This window comes from Phalacrocorax carbo, chromosome 9, assembly GCF_963921805.1.
Source record: "Phalacrocorax carbo chromosome 9, bPhaCar2.1, whole genome shotgun sequence".
In the NCBI taxonomy this organism is placed as follows: Eukaryota; Metazoa; Chordata; class Aves; order Suliformes; family Phalacrocoracidae; genus Phalacrocorax; species Phalacrocorax carbo.
In genome coordinates this window covers 14,361,622-14,376,486 of record NC_087521.1, presented here as the reverse complement: position 1 = coordinate 14,376,486, position 14,865 = coordinate 14,361,622, and the positions used below count along the sequence as shown (strand labels likewise).

The 14,865-nt window shown below is 43.9% G+C and overlaps 1 protein-coding gene across 1 annotated transcript in view; it reads right to left on the bottom strand.

The window, feature by feature from the left end:
• NRXN3 (neurexin 3) overlaps positions 1 to 14,865 on the bottom strand; it is a 971,499-nt gene that overhangs the window by 932,837 nt on the left and 23,797 nt on the right. Inside the window, exon 2 of the mRNA XM_064460500.1 lies at positions 4,715 to 4,732. Within this exon, the coding sequence (XP_064316570.1) occupies positions 4,715 to 4,732 (18 nt within the window). The remainder of the gene's footprint in view (positions 1 to 4,714; positions 4,733 to 14,865) is intronic.

Sequence of the window (14,865 nt, the reverse complement as noted above, 5' to 3'; positions counted from 1 at the left end):
TGTTGGAAAGCATGAAAATAAACATGCAAGTGTTCACAAAGATGGCCACATGCACAAGAGAATGAGTGCAGGTAGTAAGACCTGAGGGTGAGTGCATGTTATGGCTGACCCATAAGATGTGTATCACTGCAAATCAGAGCAGCTGATCAAGTAGGTGCATAAGTTGGGAAAAGAAGAACTGTTAGGCATGGAATAGAATTCTTCAGCTTGGAAAAGACACCTCTAACAATATATATGATAGAGCTAAAATCCCAAATAATACAGAGCAGGTGAACTGTAGGGGAATAGACAGGGATCGGCGACCGGAAGACCACAGGATGTGACGGAAAGATAGACTCCTCCCCATAGGAGTGGCAGGAACAAGAAGCGCAAGAGCTATATAAGCGTGTGACGCAGTTAAATAAACGGACATTTTGTATCCATCATATTGATGTCTGTGCATCACTGTCCCCAGGGTGGGTAGAGCCCTGTGTCCCGGAGATATGCGGCCCAAGATAAGTTCTCCCATAGAAGCGTACAGCAACAGTGAACAGGGAATTTTTCTTCTCCTCTATTTGTCAGGACACAAGGAGTAGGAGTCAGTGAATGAAATTCTCAAGTAACAGGTGTAAAAGCAAGTGAAAAAAAGTACTTTCCACATTTGAATAATTAAACAATGGGACTTGTTACCACAGGATACTGTGGAGTTAAAAAATAGAAGTGGATTAAGAAAAACAAAGACTGGACATGTCTAGAGAAGCTATGTCCATCAATGACACTACAACACCATGATCTGGATGTAGTATCGGGCAGAAAGTCCTTAAAACAGTGACTACCAGAAACCACAAAGGTATATCAGGATGAGACCAATGCTAACGTAGTTTCTTAAAATTCTTCCAAAGCACCTACTTTCATAAAAAGACACTTCTGGGTTAGATGAATTCTTGATCTGACCCCTGTGATCACTACTGCCATATTCTTGCAAATGGGTGTGCATGGATCTGAAAAACATTCACATTTCAGTGCAAGAGAATCCGATTTGAAGCAGTGTCCGTGCAAAGGGCATGCTAGAATGAAAACAACGGTGGCACCTATGAATAACATAAGCTTGTACAAACTGTTCTCAAACACCTGTGGGAGTGGTACTGAAAATACAGCATGGGCAGATTCTTACTCTGACCTTGTACCTCCTGCAAATAGGAAACTTCAGATGGGCTGAAACACAATTCATACATTTTCATGCCCAAAAGCAGAGTTCAGCTTCAAGGAAGCAGAAGCCAGCATATAGGTACTGCTTAAATGACCCTATCACATGGGAGGTCAGGAGGTTAGGGAGACAGACTAAAACAGCAGCCCTGAGATGAAGAAAGAAAAGAAGCATTAAAAGATGGAGTTCAAAAGATTACAAGTCTTGGATCAAAAAAGTGCTAGTATGCTTGTGCCTTCAAGGATGTCCGTATCCTTATGAAGGAGTTGTTCAGGCAAACAAGGACTAATTTTTCCTCAGGGTCCCAACTAACTAGGTCATTTCTACTGGGTTGTGTCCATTCAGTTACATGCAAACTCTAGTCAGCAGTAAAATCATCACAGCAAAATGCCCAGAACTTCATCTCTTAGTCCTCTCTCCATAGACACCTGAAGATCTCACCCACAAAGGGGTTAAGCGTGGCATGGATAGGAAAAGCACTGTTTAAACTTTGACACCTGCCAGATATTAATACCAGTCACCATAATATCAAGCACCCATATTTAGTCCTTTCTCCTGCACATATTCTTCCACTAAAAATACCTAAGTGAGACAGGAGCATACCACTTGCTCCTTGGTCTACTGGTCTTCTCCCAACAATCTGTCTTTCAGAACCTAGACCAAAGGTAAAGAGTAGAAGGTGAAAAAAAAAAGGGGCAGATCCTGTGCAGAGGTGACAGAGGCATCCATTCTGGTCTGTGCTGCACACCACTCCCCAGCCAAGGCACTTAACCTCTCTAATAAGGCTCTTAACCTCCATAATGTTCAGCCCAAGATCTCTAAGCATGTTGTGAAGGTGAAGCTGTAGCTATAACCCAAAGGGAAAACTGAATTACTGAAAGGAGAAGGTTTTTTTCCTCTACGTGACACAGTAAGTCAGTGACCCAGCTGACTACAGACAGCAAGAGCCCCCATGCCAGGGCCCTGCTCTAAATACTTGACTTTCCTCCTTAAAATGTGGTGGTGTTATTTTGTGACTGGGGACGTAACATTTGCAGGGCAGCTGGGCTAACATCTGGCAAACCCCTTTGTGAAATAAGCCAGATGAGATCTTCAGCTGGCTCTTGAAAGGAGTGTAGCACACCAGCCCCTGTTGCTGGAGTACCCCTTCTCCACAAGCAGAGACCTCACAGCCAGGGAAGGCTCATACTACACATTTCTGTTTACTTCGAACAAGACTGACAACTTCGTACCTTGCAGGAACTGCACCCAGCAGACCCCTGTGGTCCCCACTGCTGCCAGCCCCAGCCTGTTGGCAGCTACCTTCTCTGACTGGGGAGTTAGTTCTATCCAGTCTATTCAACAATAAAAAATTCTCTGTTAATCAATGGGCTCTTTACAGCCCTTCTGCCTGTGGGTAAATAGTGACCAGTAGATTACAAAATTCCTAATTTGTCTTGCAAACAGTGGATGGTTAAAGTAACCACTATGACAGAGGCCCAGGGTTCTGTCCTCACAGCACAGATAGCTGGATGGCCAAATAGGAAGAAAGTCTCTGCACAGCCAGGCAGAGGGGAAGTGCATGCCCAAACCCTCCCAATGGTCCACATCGCTGCCCAGTCACGCAGCAATGCCAGTGTCCCCCACCGGGTGATCTTAGCAGAGGGATTAGTCTGCCTAGGAATAAACGGATACAGAGCCCAAAAATGAGGTGTGGGTAACTGTCAGAATGAAAACATGCAGATGAGTACAAGAGCACATGGAAAAGAGCATTCACGTGTGACTATAAATCCACGAGACAAAGCACACAGCAGTCCTGAGAACAAGAACACATGTGTATAAGCAATTGGGAGAATAAAAAAATGACCATCCAAGCGTATAAATTGTGAGAATAAGAGGGCAGTGGGGCTGAAGAGTCCATTCAGAGAGCAGAACAATGGACCACTCCAGGGTGCCCACAGTAACAGCAGCATGGTCCTATCCTGGTTGTGCCACCTCTGCCTGGGCCCTTTCTAGTGATGCTGTTGTCCCCTGAACACTGTGCAGGCCTTGGAAATGGCCCTGATGTTGCTCAAGGCAACATTTGTTTGTGGCATAATATCATGGGTCCTCCTGGTAGAGCATAGCAAGGCTCCACCTTCCCAATTCAACCATCCTCCCCTGCCGCAGACACCAACAGCTTCAGGATGTGGTGGAGACACCTGTGATCCCAAGCCCTTGGTGCATGTCAGATCCTCCCGAGATGAGAGGAGATGGGAGTTCCTGGACACCTCAGACTGGAGCAAAGAAGGTACATGTTCAGCCCCATGGGTCACTGAAAAGATTTAACGTTACAGTTGGCAGAGCCTTTCTTTTCAATGCATGCCAGGCAACATTTGCCATTTGGCCACTTCCATCCCCATTGTTGCCAGCTGAGAGGCACACAGAATGCAGAGGACCTCAGCAGAACAAAAGGGGGGCTGACAAGAGAAGCCAAAAGGCTAAATATGCAGGGAAATTACCCGACTGGCTGACCCTTACTGCTTCTCTCTGAAGTGTTTCACAAAATCTGATTATCCAAGTGTAGAAAAGAAGCAAATTGAACGGAGAATTCATTCCAGGTCCAGGTTGGGTTTAGCAAAAGTTATGCAGAAAGCTGAGAAGGAAAATAACCTCGACTCTCCCATCGTCCCACTCCAGCCAGGGCAATACCAGCTGCTTCCCTTGGCTCTCATTTCCATTTCACATAATGATAAACCAGGTGGAGCTGCCTGAGCATGAGGTAAAAATCAGTTTCTTAAGATTCAATGGCAACAGGATGTGGACTACAGTGTAAGGTGGTCTAGTTCGATTAACCCTTGTAGCTGAAGTTGGGGGACTCAGATCCTTTCAGCAATCAGAAAGAGCAATCTGAGGAGGGACATTTGGAGTTCTCTGTGGTAAAACACTTCCTTAAGGAAGAAGTCCCCAAATAAACAAGCATATAAAACACATATTCTTTTTCCTTTTAAATGAATCATTTGTGCCCTGTCAGAAAGTAAAATTTTGATACCTAAATAAGATCACACATTCACATTCAGCTAGAAAGATACTCACTGGTTTTTAAAACCTAAAATAAAACAACAACAAAAACCCCTTTGTTAGTGGAAATCAAACTCAACAGCTTATCAGTGGGACTAGCAAATGGAGTAGACTGCAGAAGGAGAAGGAAAATGACTGAACTAGATTTGTATGCCAGACTACACACAGACGTATCAGAAATAAACTGTATATAAGGCAAAGTTCAATGCCAGGTAATTAGCAATACAAGCAACCATTTTTAATATCATTTTCATTCAGAAAACATCCCTTTAACTGACCAACACAATGTAATCTCTGAGGAGGGAAGTTTGTGACCTTCACTATTATGAAGCCCTCCTTTCAGCAAAGACTTTGCAGTCCAGACCCTGTGATGTCTAGTAAGATTTGTTCTGTACATTCTCAGAAAGCAGGATGAGATTTCTGCCCTGGTAACTGCCCACCACCACTCCTTAAAGAGAAGCCTTTCAGCTCAGCAGAAGCAATGCTTACCTGGAATATGATTGACATCTGTCGAGGTGTTTTCATGGCAAGCAGAAGGGAGAAAAGGAAAAGAGAGAGAAAGAAGAGAGAAAAGCCATTAGAGATGCACACAGCAACACAGCATCCTTGCATGGAAATCAATTTCATGCAAAACCAGAAGTAATTAGTTTTGTTTGAAGGCCACCCATCTGCAGCCAAGCACGCAGCCATGCAAGGGAGGAGGCACTGGCTCCCTCTCCGCTGTGCATGTAAAAGTGAATCCACCATCATATCTGTCCGGAGAGAGAGTTCCTGGAATCAGATAGTCCCAAGCCACATCAGTTCCTGTAAGAATATTGGTTAAACTATTCTATTGTTTTTTTTCACACACAAATGCAAAAGAAAGAAACAAAAAAACAACCTGCCTGCAGTAGGTTTCTATTGCACATAAATTCAAGCAAGTTTTCAGAAAAAAAAGAAAATAACCTGCTCCCCTTTTAAAAGGGGCCATGTGAATTTATGACCAGGTGCAAGACACTCAACATAGTCCCAAAGTCTAGAAGAGAGCTCATTCCTTTTCATTCCTTCTGCCCATCATTCCCAAAACAACATCCTTCATTGCAGACAGCAGCAGGGGTGGGGGAGGAGTGCCAGAGGCTTGCATGTCCCACATGTTACCTTTTCACAAGATGCTGAATTCAGACCAAATGTCATTCAGTATTTTTTCTCTTAATGACATAAGACTGCCTTTCAGAATCAATCACATAAATCCTTTAAAAAAGAGAGGAGCAAGACTATGTAAGAGATAGTATCGATCACAGAAAAAGGCATATCTTTGAATGTAGTGTCTGTTTTGGGCAAAGCCCACCAATCCCAAGTTTAGTCTTGCTCTGAATAGCTACACTTACCACAATACCATGAGGGAGGAAGCCCTGAAGTCTCATGAGATTAGACTAGATCAGTATTTTCCTTCCAAGGCAGACCTCCAAATTAAAAAAAAGTACTTGTTTGAGGAAATAGTGAGGCCAGGTCCATAAGTAGCATTCTTCCTTGGAGGGTTGTACCTTGCCCAGGAGCTGTGCTGCTGGAGATATCATCTTTCCAGTAAGGCTTCAAAGCAGTACATTAATGATTTGGACTACTACAGGTCCCGGATCACTTCTGCCACAAGTCTAGGAGCATGACATGCTGGGTGCTTTGGCTACACACCAAGGTCTAAGATTGTATTCTCCTTCCCCAAACATCCCCTCCAATTTCCACCAGTATTCCCCCTTCCTGTCCAAACCAGCTGTGTTGCTGTGAAACCACCTGTCTTCCCAAGTCACTTGCATTTCAGTGGTGAGTGATTCCTGTGCATGTTGCTTTTTGTTTACCACTTTCAGTTGCTTTTTGTTTATCACTTCGTAAAGGCTCCAGAAAAAGTCCCTGTGGTACACCACACATATATCAAGTCATCCTTCCCTAAGGACGTAATAACCCAAATAAAACAATGCACAAAGAGGGGAGGGACTGTTGCATCAACTCATTTAATTTCCGTAGCTTCTACTAAACTTTTACGTCAGATCTGATGAGTGTTATTTGTTGCCTTTCCTCTTTTAACACATAATCGTATCTAAGAAGTGTTGTCTTGGCAGGCAAGCCTGGAAGGACACGTAGCACTGGAAGTTTGCCTGAAAGTAAATATTTTTAGGGAGGAAAAGAAAACAAGTGTCAGGTAGCAATGCGTGCACTGAGGATGGAAACCAAAAGGAGGTGAGAGCAGGGGCAGAAGGAAGGAGCAGACCCTTAAATACCACTGCAGAATGTGAGCATGTTGCCAAAGAATTTACAAGTCCACAGCCAGGACTTGAGGTGCTGCTTGGGAAAATCAGTGGCATCCAGAGAAGACGATCACACATTTCAGAAAAGGAAGAAGGGAGCACCGTAAGGTTCTGCAAACGTTTCTGATAATCCAGCAGCTGCCCCAAAGCCTATTCTAAGCAGGTACAAAGCTCTAGACCCACGTTGTCCTCTCAGCCTCCCTGCACGCCGGACAAAGGAGCGGAGACAGCTGCAGCCCAGGCTATCTCAGGGACCCGGCAACAGCAGGCAGCCTCACCGGAGTGTCTGTGCTCCTGGAAGAAATCTGTGGGATATTCAGGGAATAAAAAGGAGCAGCAGACAGAAGGGGCAAAAGACAGAGCTAACGAAGGGTGAGCAAGGGATAAACACATTAAGCAAATAAGAGAAGAGGCAGTGGGCTGTAACTGATACACTGCTTGAAATAATACTTATTTAACTGTGCGTGAATTAAACAGGTCATGAAGCTGTTAAAAAGGGGAACAATGAAGTGTTAAGAGCTACACAAGCATCTCTAAAACATAGTTTCTCAATGGCAAGTAACAGAGGGCAGACAGCAAGAGGATTTCCTTTTACTCATATTTTTTGTTCCCATGTCCCTAAGAGCAGGCATTCCCGATGCTGACTGGTTTTACTCTTAGCTTTCTTTTTGCTGTATCTTTTTTGGAGAGTCTCCACCCAACACAACTTCTGTATACACTAGACACTAGTTGCATCAGAAAAGTCATTGTTTCGTCTCTGTGACACTTTTGCAGTATTTACCCATGTGGCAACCCAGGTCATTGTGTTACTTCCCATACTAAATAGAAAGGGAGTTTCTTGTATCGCAGACACCCCCCCATGTGGTATCTGCTGGCAAATGCTGATTTTCAAACAGTAAAAGTACTTGTTTTATATTTTAAAACACACATGAGAAAGCACCGCTTTCTTTGTGAAGACAAAAATGGCATATAGTCCTCAGACCTCACAAAAGACCCTACAATAAATACCACTGTGGCATACAACTGAAATTGCCACGCAACTCCTCATGGGAAACCCCATAACACCTCTGCAGTGTGGTGTGCCACTCCCCTGTGGTACACAATTAAAACTGTGGTTGCATGTATCAACAAAAGGGACCCTTAACAAGAAACCTCTGATGCAGTACCTTATGGCTGGTGGATCCACAATTAGAAGAAATCTAATGCCTCATGAAAGGTGGAAGATAGAGATGACAAATAGGCAGAGACCAGACCTGGGGAGCTGAGCTGACTCTCCTTCAGACCCTGTCACCTGAGAAGTTCTCTCCAATCCTCTTCATGTTTTTCTGTTTTGTTTTCAGGACTGTTTAAAACACGTCCCCACTCTCTTCCTCTTCCATCTGCACTACATTCCTCCCCCCAGTAAGGACCTCCTACCTGGCAGAAAGACTGAGGAGGTACAGCATTCCCCAATTAAACAGGGAGGATGCAGGACCCATGGCTAACGGAAAGTCCAATGACCATGGGACTCACTGTGGTGCAGGTGGAGGCTTCTCCACTTTCTTCAGCTCAGAGCGCTTCAAACACAGAAAGATCTGCCTCTTAACAAAAGACAAGGCAGAGTTTGCTTTATCCTATACACAAGAGTCCACTTATTGCTCCTTTGTAGAGAGCTGAGCAGCAAGCCAGTGCTGTTTGCTTTGTTCTTTGATGCTAATAGCTGGGTTGAAAAAGGGATCAGTGGGGCTGCTGCCTTTGCCTGGTGCAGCCCCAGCCATCTGGGTGGGGTAAAAGGGGAAGGAGGAGGATGAAGGGGAGCGGGAGGAACAAAGCAAACATTATCATAGCTCAGATCATTCCAGTGCCTGTAGAGGAAACATCTGAGGTATTTTTAACTCTAACATTTTTAACAAGATGTTTAGCATTAAGGAAAGGTGCCATGAGAGCGCAATTCTCTCTCCAACTGGAAGATGAGGACAGCACAGACTTTCTGTGCACACCAGCCCTACCAGTACACACCACCTTGACCTGAAGAGACCTGCTTTTGTTCCCATCTCCATGATCCAGTCAATCTTGTCCCCCACTTTGATGGGCTGTGGACACCTGTCTTCTGCCAGCTAAACTGACAGCCACTGACTGAATTCACACATCACAAACCAGCCATCAGGCAGGAGCATCCTAGGCTAAGTGTAAATAAGCACCTAGAAGTGAATGGCACTGTCTTGTACTATGAGTCCCTCAAGCTCTCTTGCATCCCCCTCCAGGGCTCTCTGGTTACCCTCCCTCTAAACACCAATGTGTGGAGGGGACTGGGGAACAGGCAGAAACTAGGGATCGGAGGAGGGCAAAAATTATAAAGTGTTATATATATCTTTTTGTCATAGGAGACCCACTCCCAAATAAGAGGAGAACCTGCCTTTATACAGGAAAATCACCTTATTCTGAAGCTCACTCAGTAACCAACACCTAAAAAGTTTTGCTAAAGGAGATTTGGCTTTCATCATGCTGCAAATACAGAAAATGGATGTAAGTACAATTTCACTGGCAGAAGCATGACTGGTTGGGAACTCTCAAGTCACTTACTTTGACTTACTGATATATATGAAAACTGTTCAGACACCACAGATTGATACATTTACAGCAGCCAGTGAAATGATTCAAAGGATATGTGATGAGGCAGCCTGTGCTCCTGTGGTGAGGTAGTAAGAGAGGCTGGTGACTCAGAACCGGGTGATTTCCTCTTAACTGAGCTCTGATGCAACATTTTAACAACACGATGAAGAGCTGCATTTTGGTGGAGTTGGAAACACTTCAAATTGCAATGAGCCAATTCTTTATTAATGTGATACTTCATCAAACAAAGTGTTGATTCCAGATGCTGATTTGGCAAGTGGAAGTGGTCTCAGTCCATCCTAACCTGGTCTATTAAGGTAAAGGTTAACATATGGTCCTACTTCACCTCCTACACCAAGCTGTTGGAGACCAGTGTTGCTGGTGCAAAACCATACAGACTCCTTGTCTCTCTCTTCAGGACGCAGTGGCTCAAAGCCACCTGGGAGGGTTACAATGACATTAAAACAAAATAGAATTTACATTGTATAAGCAGCTTCTAACAACAATTCACTTGGGTAAAGATGGACTCTGTAATGAGATCAATTTCAAGCATTAGCACAACATCCCTGTAGTGCCCATGCTCACACAGGAGATAGACACCTTGAAGATTGTTCTATTTATGGTTAACTAGGTTAAAATCTTGGCTCCATTAAATGCACAAAAGATTTGACAGTTACTTTGATAGTGTCATGATTTCATCCCTCGTATTTACTTAACAACTTTTGTCTTATTCTGGTAGTAGGCTCCATCCCTGGTATCCTCCCACTGATTCCAACGGAATTGCCACAGAAGTCTGACCAATTCTATTTAATTTGCTGAATATTTAGGGTACTGAAACAAATCCAAGACCACTCAAGCCTATGATGTCTGTCACTGAGCTGCACACTGGGATCATGAAGAGCTTCACAGTACTAGCAGGTGTAGGCCTTATTGTCTCACTCCAGAAGAATAGGACCCTGTAATTTGTGTTAATGGACTGTTGAACACTTCTGATTTTATTCAGTAGAGACAAGTGGTGACACATACACAAACAAGTTCATTACAATCAATTACATTTCTCTGTGTCCTTTGTCCTACGGGATCTCTTAGACTTCAGTCTCTTGGGAACAGCACTCACTTGATGTGTTGCATAGACATTTGTGGTACTGTGCACAGCTAATACTTGGGATCTCAAAGCACTTATTAGCTGTGAATATAGGAATCATTCATCCAGTACTGAAATGCAGCCAGCTCTGAAGTGAAAGAGACAGATGTTTAACAGCTTATAGGAACACCATACAACAGTTTAGCATGTCAGAGTTCGAACAAGAACTACTTAAAGAGGCAGAATGAAACTTAGCTGATTCTACTAAAAGTGCCATGTGATTTTAAAGCACTCCTGAATTAAATAAGGTGAAGGGATTTGATCTCAAATCTTATCTGAATGATAAACAGTGATTTGATGCCTCCAATGCTCCTCTCCATACTGTGTGCATTAACATTGTGAGCAGCCTGTCCTCTCCACAGGGTCAAATGTGAGGTTGACTGACATGTGCCTGAATGTGTCACCTTCTAAAGCATATGAAGTTTGAATAGGTCCTATATCTACTAAAGAAAACAGATCCTTTACCTCCAGGGGCCAAGCCTTCTCCTCTCAGACAACCAAAATACTCAGGCAGAGTGTGCGCTATACCTAGCTGGGGAGACATTTGCAAGCCACTATGGTTTCGCTGCAAGCGCCTGGCCATTTAGAAAAGTGCTTTCGTAACAACATGGCATTGAAGGATTAAGCAGGCCTGCTACTTTCAGAAACCAATGCATAGAGTTACTTAGCTCCAGTAGGAGTAAAAAAAACAACAGCAAAAAATCTTAGGGAAATTAATTCATAATAATCCCACTAATTAACTCTGTATCATTACTATTTTTAGATAAAGCTGCTTGCTGATTTCATGGCTTTCAGTGAAAGTACCGTCCTTTCCCACAGATCCCAACAAAAATGCTCATGTGCATTCCTCAGGGCCCTGGCTACATTGCTGGGGAAAAAGTCAATAGTTCTGTAGCCTAGTACCAGCAAAAATCCAAACAGAATTTAATTACTCAGTGCCCTCCAAACAATTTGTTGATCTTCACTTAAACTGCCTATATACATTGCCTGACCACCCCAGGATGAAGCTTCTTTCTTCCTGGTTTCAGCCTAGGTGCCTGATCACTGGAGGAGATAGAGGATTTGCTCCCTGCTACTTTGCACACCACCCCCGCACATCTCCATTCAGCCAGTTGTGTCCACAGTCTTGTGGAGCACACAAAGATACATACCTGTATACCTTCTGATGGACAGGTGCAAACAGAAAAAACACAAAGCGGCCTCTCTAGTCACCATAGATATAATGAGAAGAAACTTACGATGCAGAAAAGGGAGTTTGGGTTTAATGTTAGAAAAATTTGGTAGCAACAGGGTAGTAAGGCTGTGGAATAACTTGGCTACTTGGAGTTAGCCACCAGCACTGGAGACTAGTAAGAAAAGACTAGACAGGTATTTCTCATTAATTTTTCAGATACACCTGATCTTGTCTTGGAAAGACTAGTTGGCCCTTGAGACCTTTTCCAATCCCATTTTCTAAGATTTTATTATTCTAGTTCAAAACAAGCTCTCCCCAGACAATCCTGTCAGTAACAGCTGCCAGGCATCACAAGGTAAGAGCTTCAGTAATGGAGCAGGGCAGATACCAAGGCCGAGCCTCTGACAGCAGCCAAGCGCAGGTACTCGGGGAAGAGTCAAAGGAACAGAGAAAATCCACAGTACCTTTATAACAACTTCCAGCAATGACAGACTGGTGGAGGCTGAATCATGACCAAAATGTTTAACAGTCCTTGATGGACTTTTCCCTCCTTGACTTTGTCTGGTGTCTTCTGGAAATAAAATTGACGTGGTGTGAAACAGTATTTTCATTTGCTTATTTAAAACCTGCAGCTGAATATATCACATTGGGCATCCCCTACCTATGCAGCATCACCACAGCACTCTTGATTATAACTATCTACCTCACCTCCTACTTTAGCCACTTCTTTTCTAAACTGAAGAGTACTGGACCATCAAGACCCTCTGCTTATGGTAGCCATTCTGTGCCTTCAGCGAAAGGACATCTAAGTTATCTAAAGCAGGACCAATCTTGAACTTTATTCTTGGGTTAGTTGTGCTAGGCCATTTGTGTAACTAGTATATTTTAGCACAGGGCCAAACCCATCAGAAGCCTGTACCTCCCCTAGGGGCATACAGTACTACACAATCTGGCCAAAAATCCAATGAGAACACAGCTATTATTCTTGTCAGAAACACAGGCTGACAAAGTTTATGAGTAAGAAATACAGACTGTGTTTGAACAAATCAGCCTAAGAGCACGGTACCTCTCTGGAGATCCCTGTTCCTCACCAGGGCCTGGTGCAGATCCAGACCCTCTCTTCTCTTTCTGTTTAGCAGTATCACACATGCAGCCCTATAAAGAGCACTCATCTGGCATAGAATTCACTTACAACACCTGGGCCAAGAACAAGCTATAGCTCCTGTGAAGGAGAAATAGATCTCAGAGGACAAACAAAGCATATTATAGAAAAACATAGATACTCTGATAGTGTGTGCCCAAGTTACACACATACAGTACACAGCCTCCTCCACAAACACTACAATTTGTCATTCAATGTCCCCTGCAAAGAAGCAAAAGCCGCCATATGGCTTATCATGCTATGCACTAGAAGCACCAAAGCTTTTTCCACCTAAGTGGCCACTCACAGAAGAACAGGGGACTAAATGACTTTCCTGCCTTTAGCTACAATATTTGGGACCACTATTTATAAGCCATTCCTATATTAGGAGTAAAGGCAGTGGTACATAGAAAGTTAGATTTGCGTTTTCATAGGTCATCTTCAGTGGTAAAAAGAGGAAAATTATTTCTCTTTCACTCCCAGCTTGGATTAAATAAGAACCTATGGCCTTCTAAAAGCATACATTGCTGATACTTCTGCCTGGTTTTTCATACTTCTATACTATTACCTAGGCACCTCTGTACCTGCTTCCATGCAAATACTCAAAGCAGGAAACTCGTATCCTCATCCAGATTTCCCTTCAAGGTAAGAGTGTCTCATGCTTTGCAAAGCCTTTCAAAAACTAGTTACAAGAGAGGTAAATCCCCATGGACAGCTGCTTTCTCATGTTCCAGCTACAGCTGAAACTAGCTTCCTATTACAAGCCCAATTTCCCCTTGACTAAATCAAGTCCTTTAGACAAGGACTAGATCAACCACTGTGACACTTCAGTGGCTGCATCATATCATGGCCAGAGATGTTCTTGTAAGCTGGAGGTGACTCACACAATAGATCTTAGGGATGCAGGAGCCAGTTTCTCTCCAATGGCCTTCCTATTTTAATTCATTTAGGTATCAGGAAGGGATGGCAACTGGACGGATCTCCCTAAATTAAATAACCTCCCTGATAGGAATGCCTTCTCTGGATTCACCAACATAGCTACTTCTTCTCAGATCCTGCAAAGGCAATAATGCTAGAAGGTTATCAGATCATAAAGATGACAGGGAGCTTGCTGATGATGATGCACGGCAGTGGACTTTCCCATGCTGACCACCACAAAAATCAACCTATCGTTGAGCAGTCTTGTGGTATACGCTAAAGTGAACTAGCCACGTGACCCAAGAAGCTAAAACTAGTTTCACTGCAGGCACTCTGCTATCTGATTAAAGTACTGAAATAAGGCCCATGGTGTTTCACCTTTGTCTGCATCACCTGCAAGACTGACACAGAGACTGGAAAACAGGGCATTACCCACCATATGCCACAGAAAAAGAGTACTTCTCCTCCTCTTGAGCTAGAACCTGCATGCACGCTGAGTATTTTCAGATTTGTCTTGCTCTCAGAACATCACCACGACAGCTACCAAAGGCATCTACTACCCCCAAACCCATTGCAAATTTTGCTGCCTCTCTTATCCAAAAAATGAGGGACAGGAATGAACTTTGGCCATACTCCCTGTGACATATACAGCACTGAGGATATTCAATAAATAGTAAAAGAAAGAACAGAAAAAGGAGTTAACACAAGGAGATTTGGAAAAAAAGTGATAAGGAATCAGAGTAAGGTCTCATTAAGCCTATGAAGTGGCCTGAGCTATAATCTATTTGCTGTATCCAGTCTTGGAATGAATAAAACAAATCGCTCAATAAGTCTGTCAGAGTTATTAGAGGATGTTAATATTTCCCTCAGAGCAGTCTGAAGAAGTGGAGCTGGAGCCACAGAAGGCTGTGATTAGCCTGGTCAGGCAAGGGTGGAGGGTGAGGAAGGGGGACCCTTCTCCAAACCCACCTGACTCTCATCATCAGCGTTGCTTGTTCCTACTCAGCCTGCTCTAGAAAGGGTCAGAGTCTGCAGAACAAGGGGGAAACTTCCCCATCCCCATTTCTGCTGACAACCTAATCTTACATGAGGCAGGAAGAGAGATGGTCCTCCACTGGTTGAGCTCTGTGCTATCTGAACCCTTCCCTGCTCACAGCAGGCCTGGGTGCCAGGCCACAGCAGGGTGGACCTCCCATATCACTGGCCTCAGAGGCCACCACCTGAGCTCTGAAGAAGCAGCAGCTTGTGCAGCTTTGGAGGGCAAGGAACACTCCTTTGCCATGTTACACCTGGCACTTACTAGTGTCGTATACCAACACTCCTTGTGTGGCATCACAGCATCCCAAGACAGAAATGGCACAGTACACAATCTGCAAGGCACACAGATGTCCC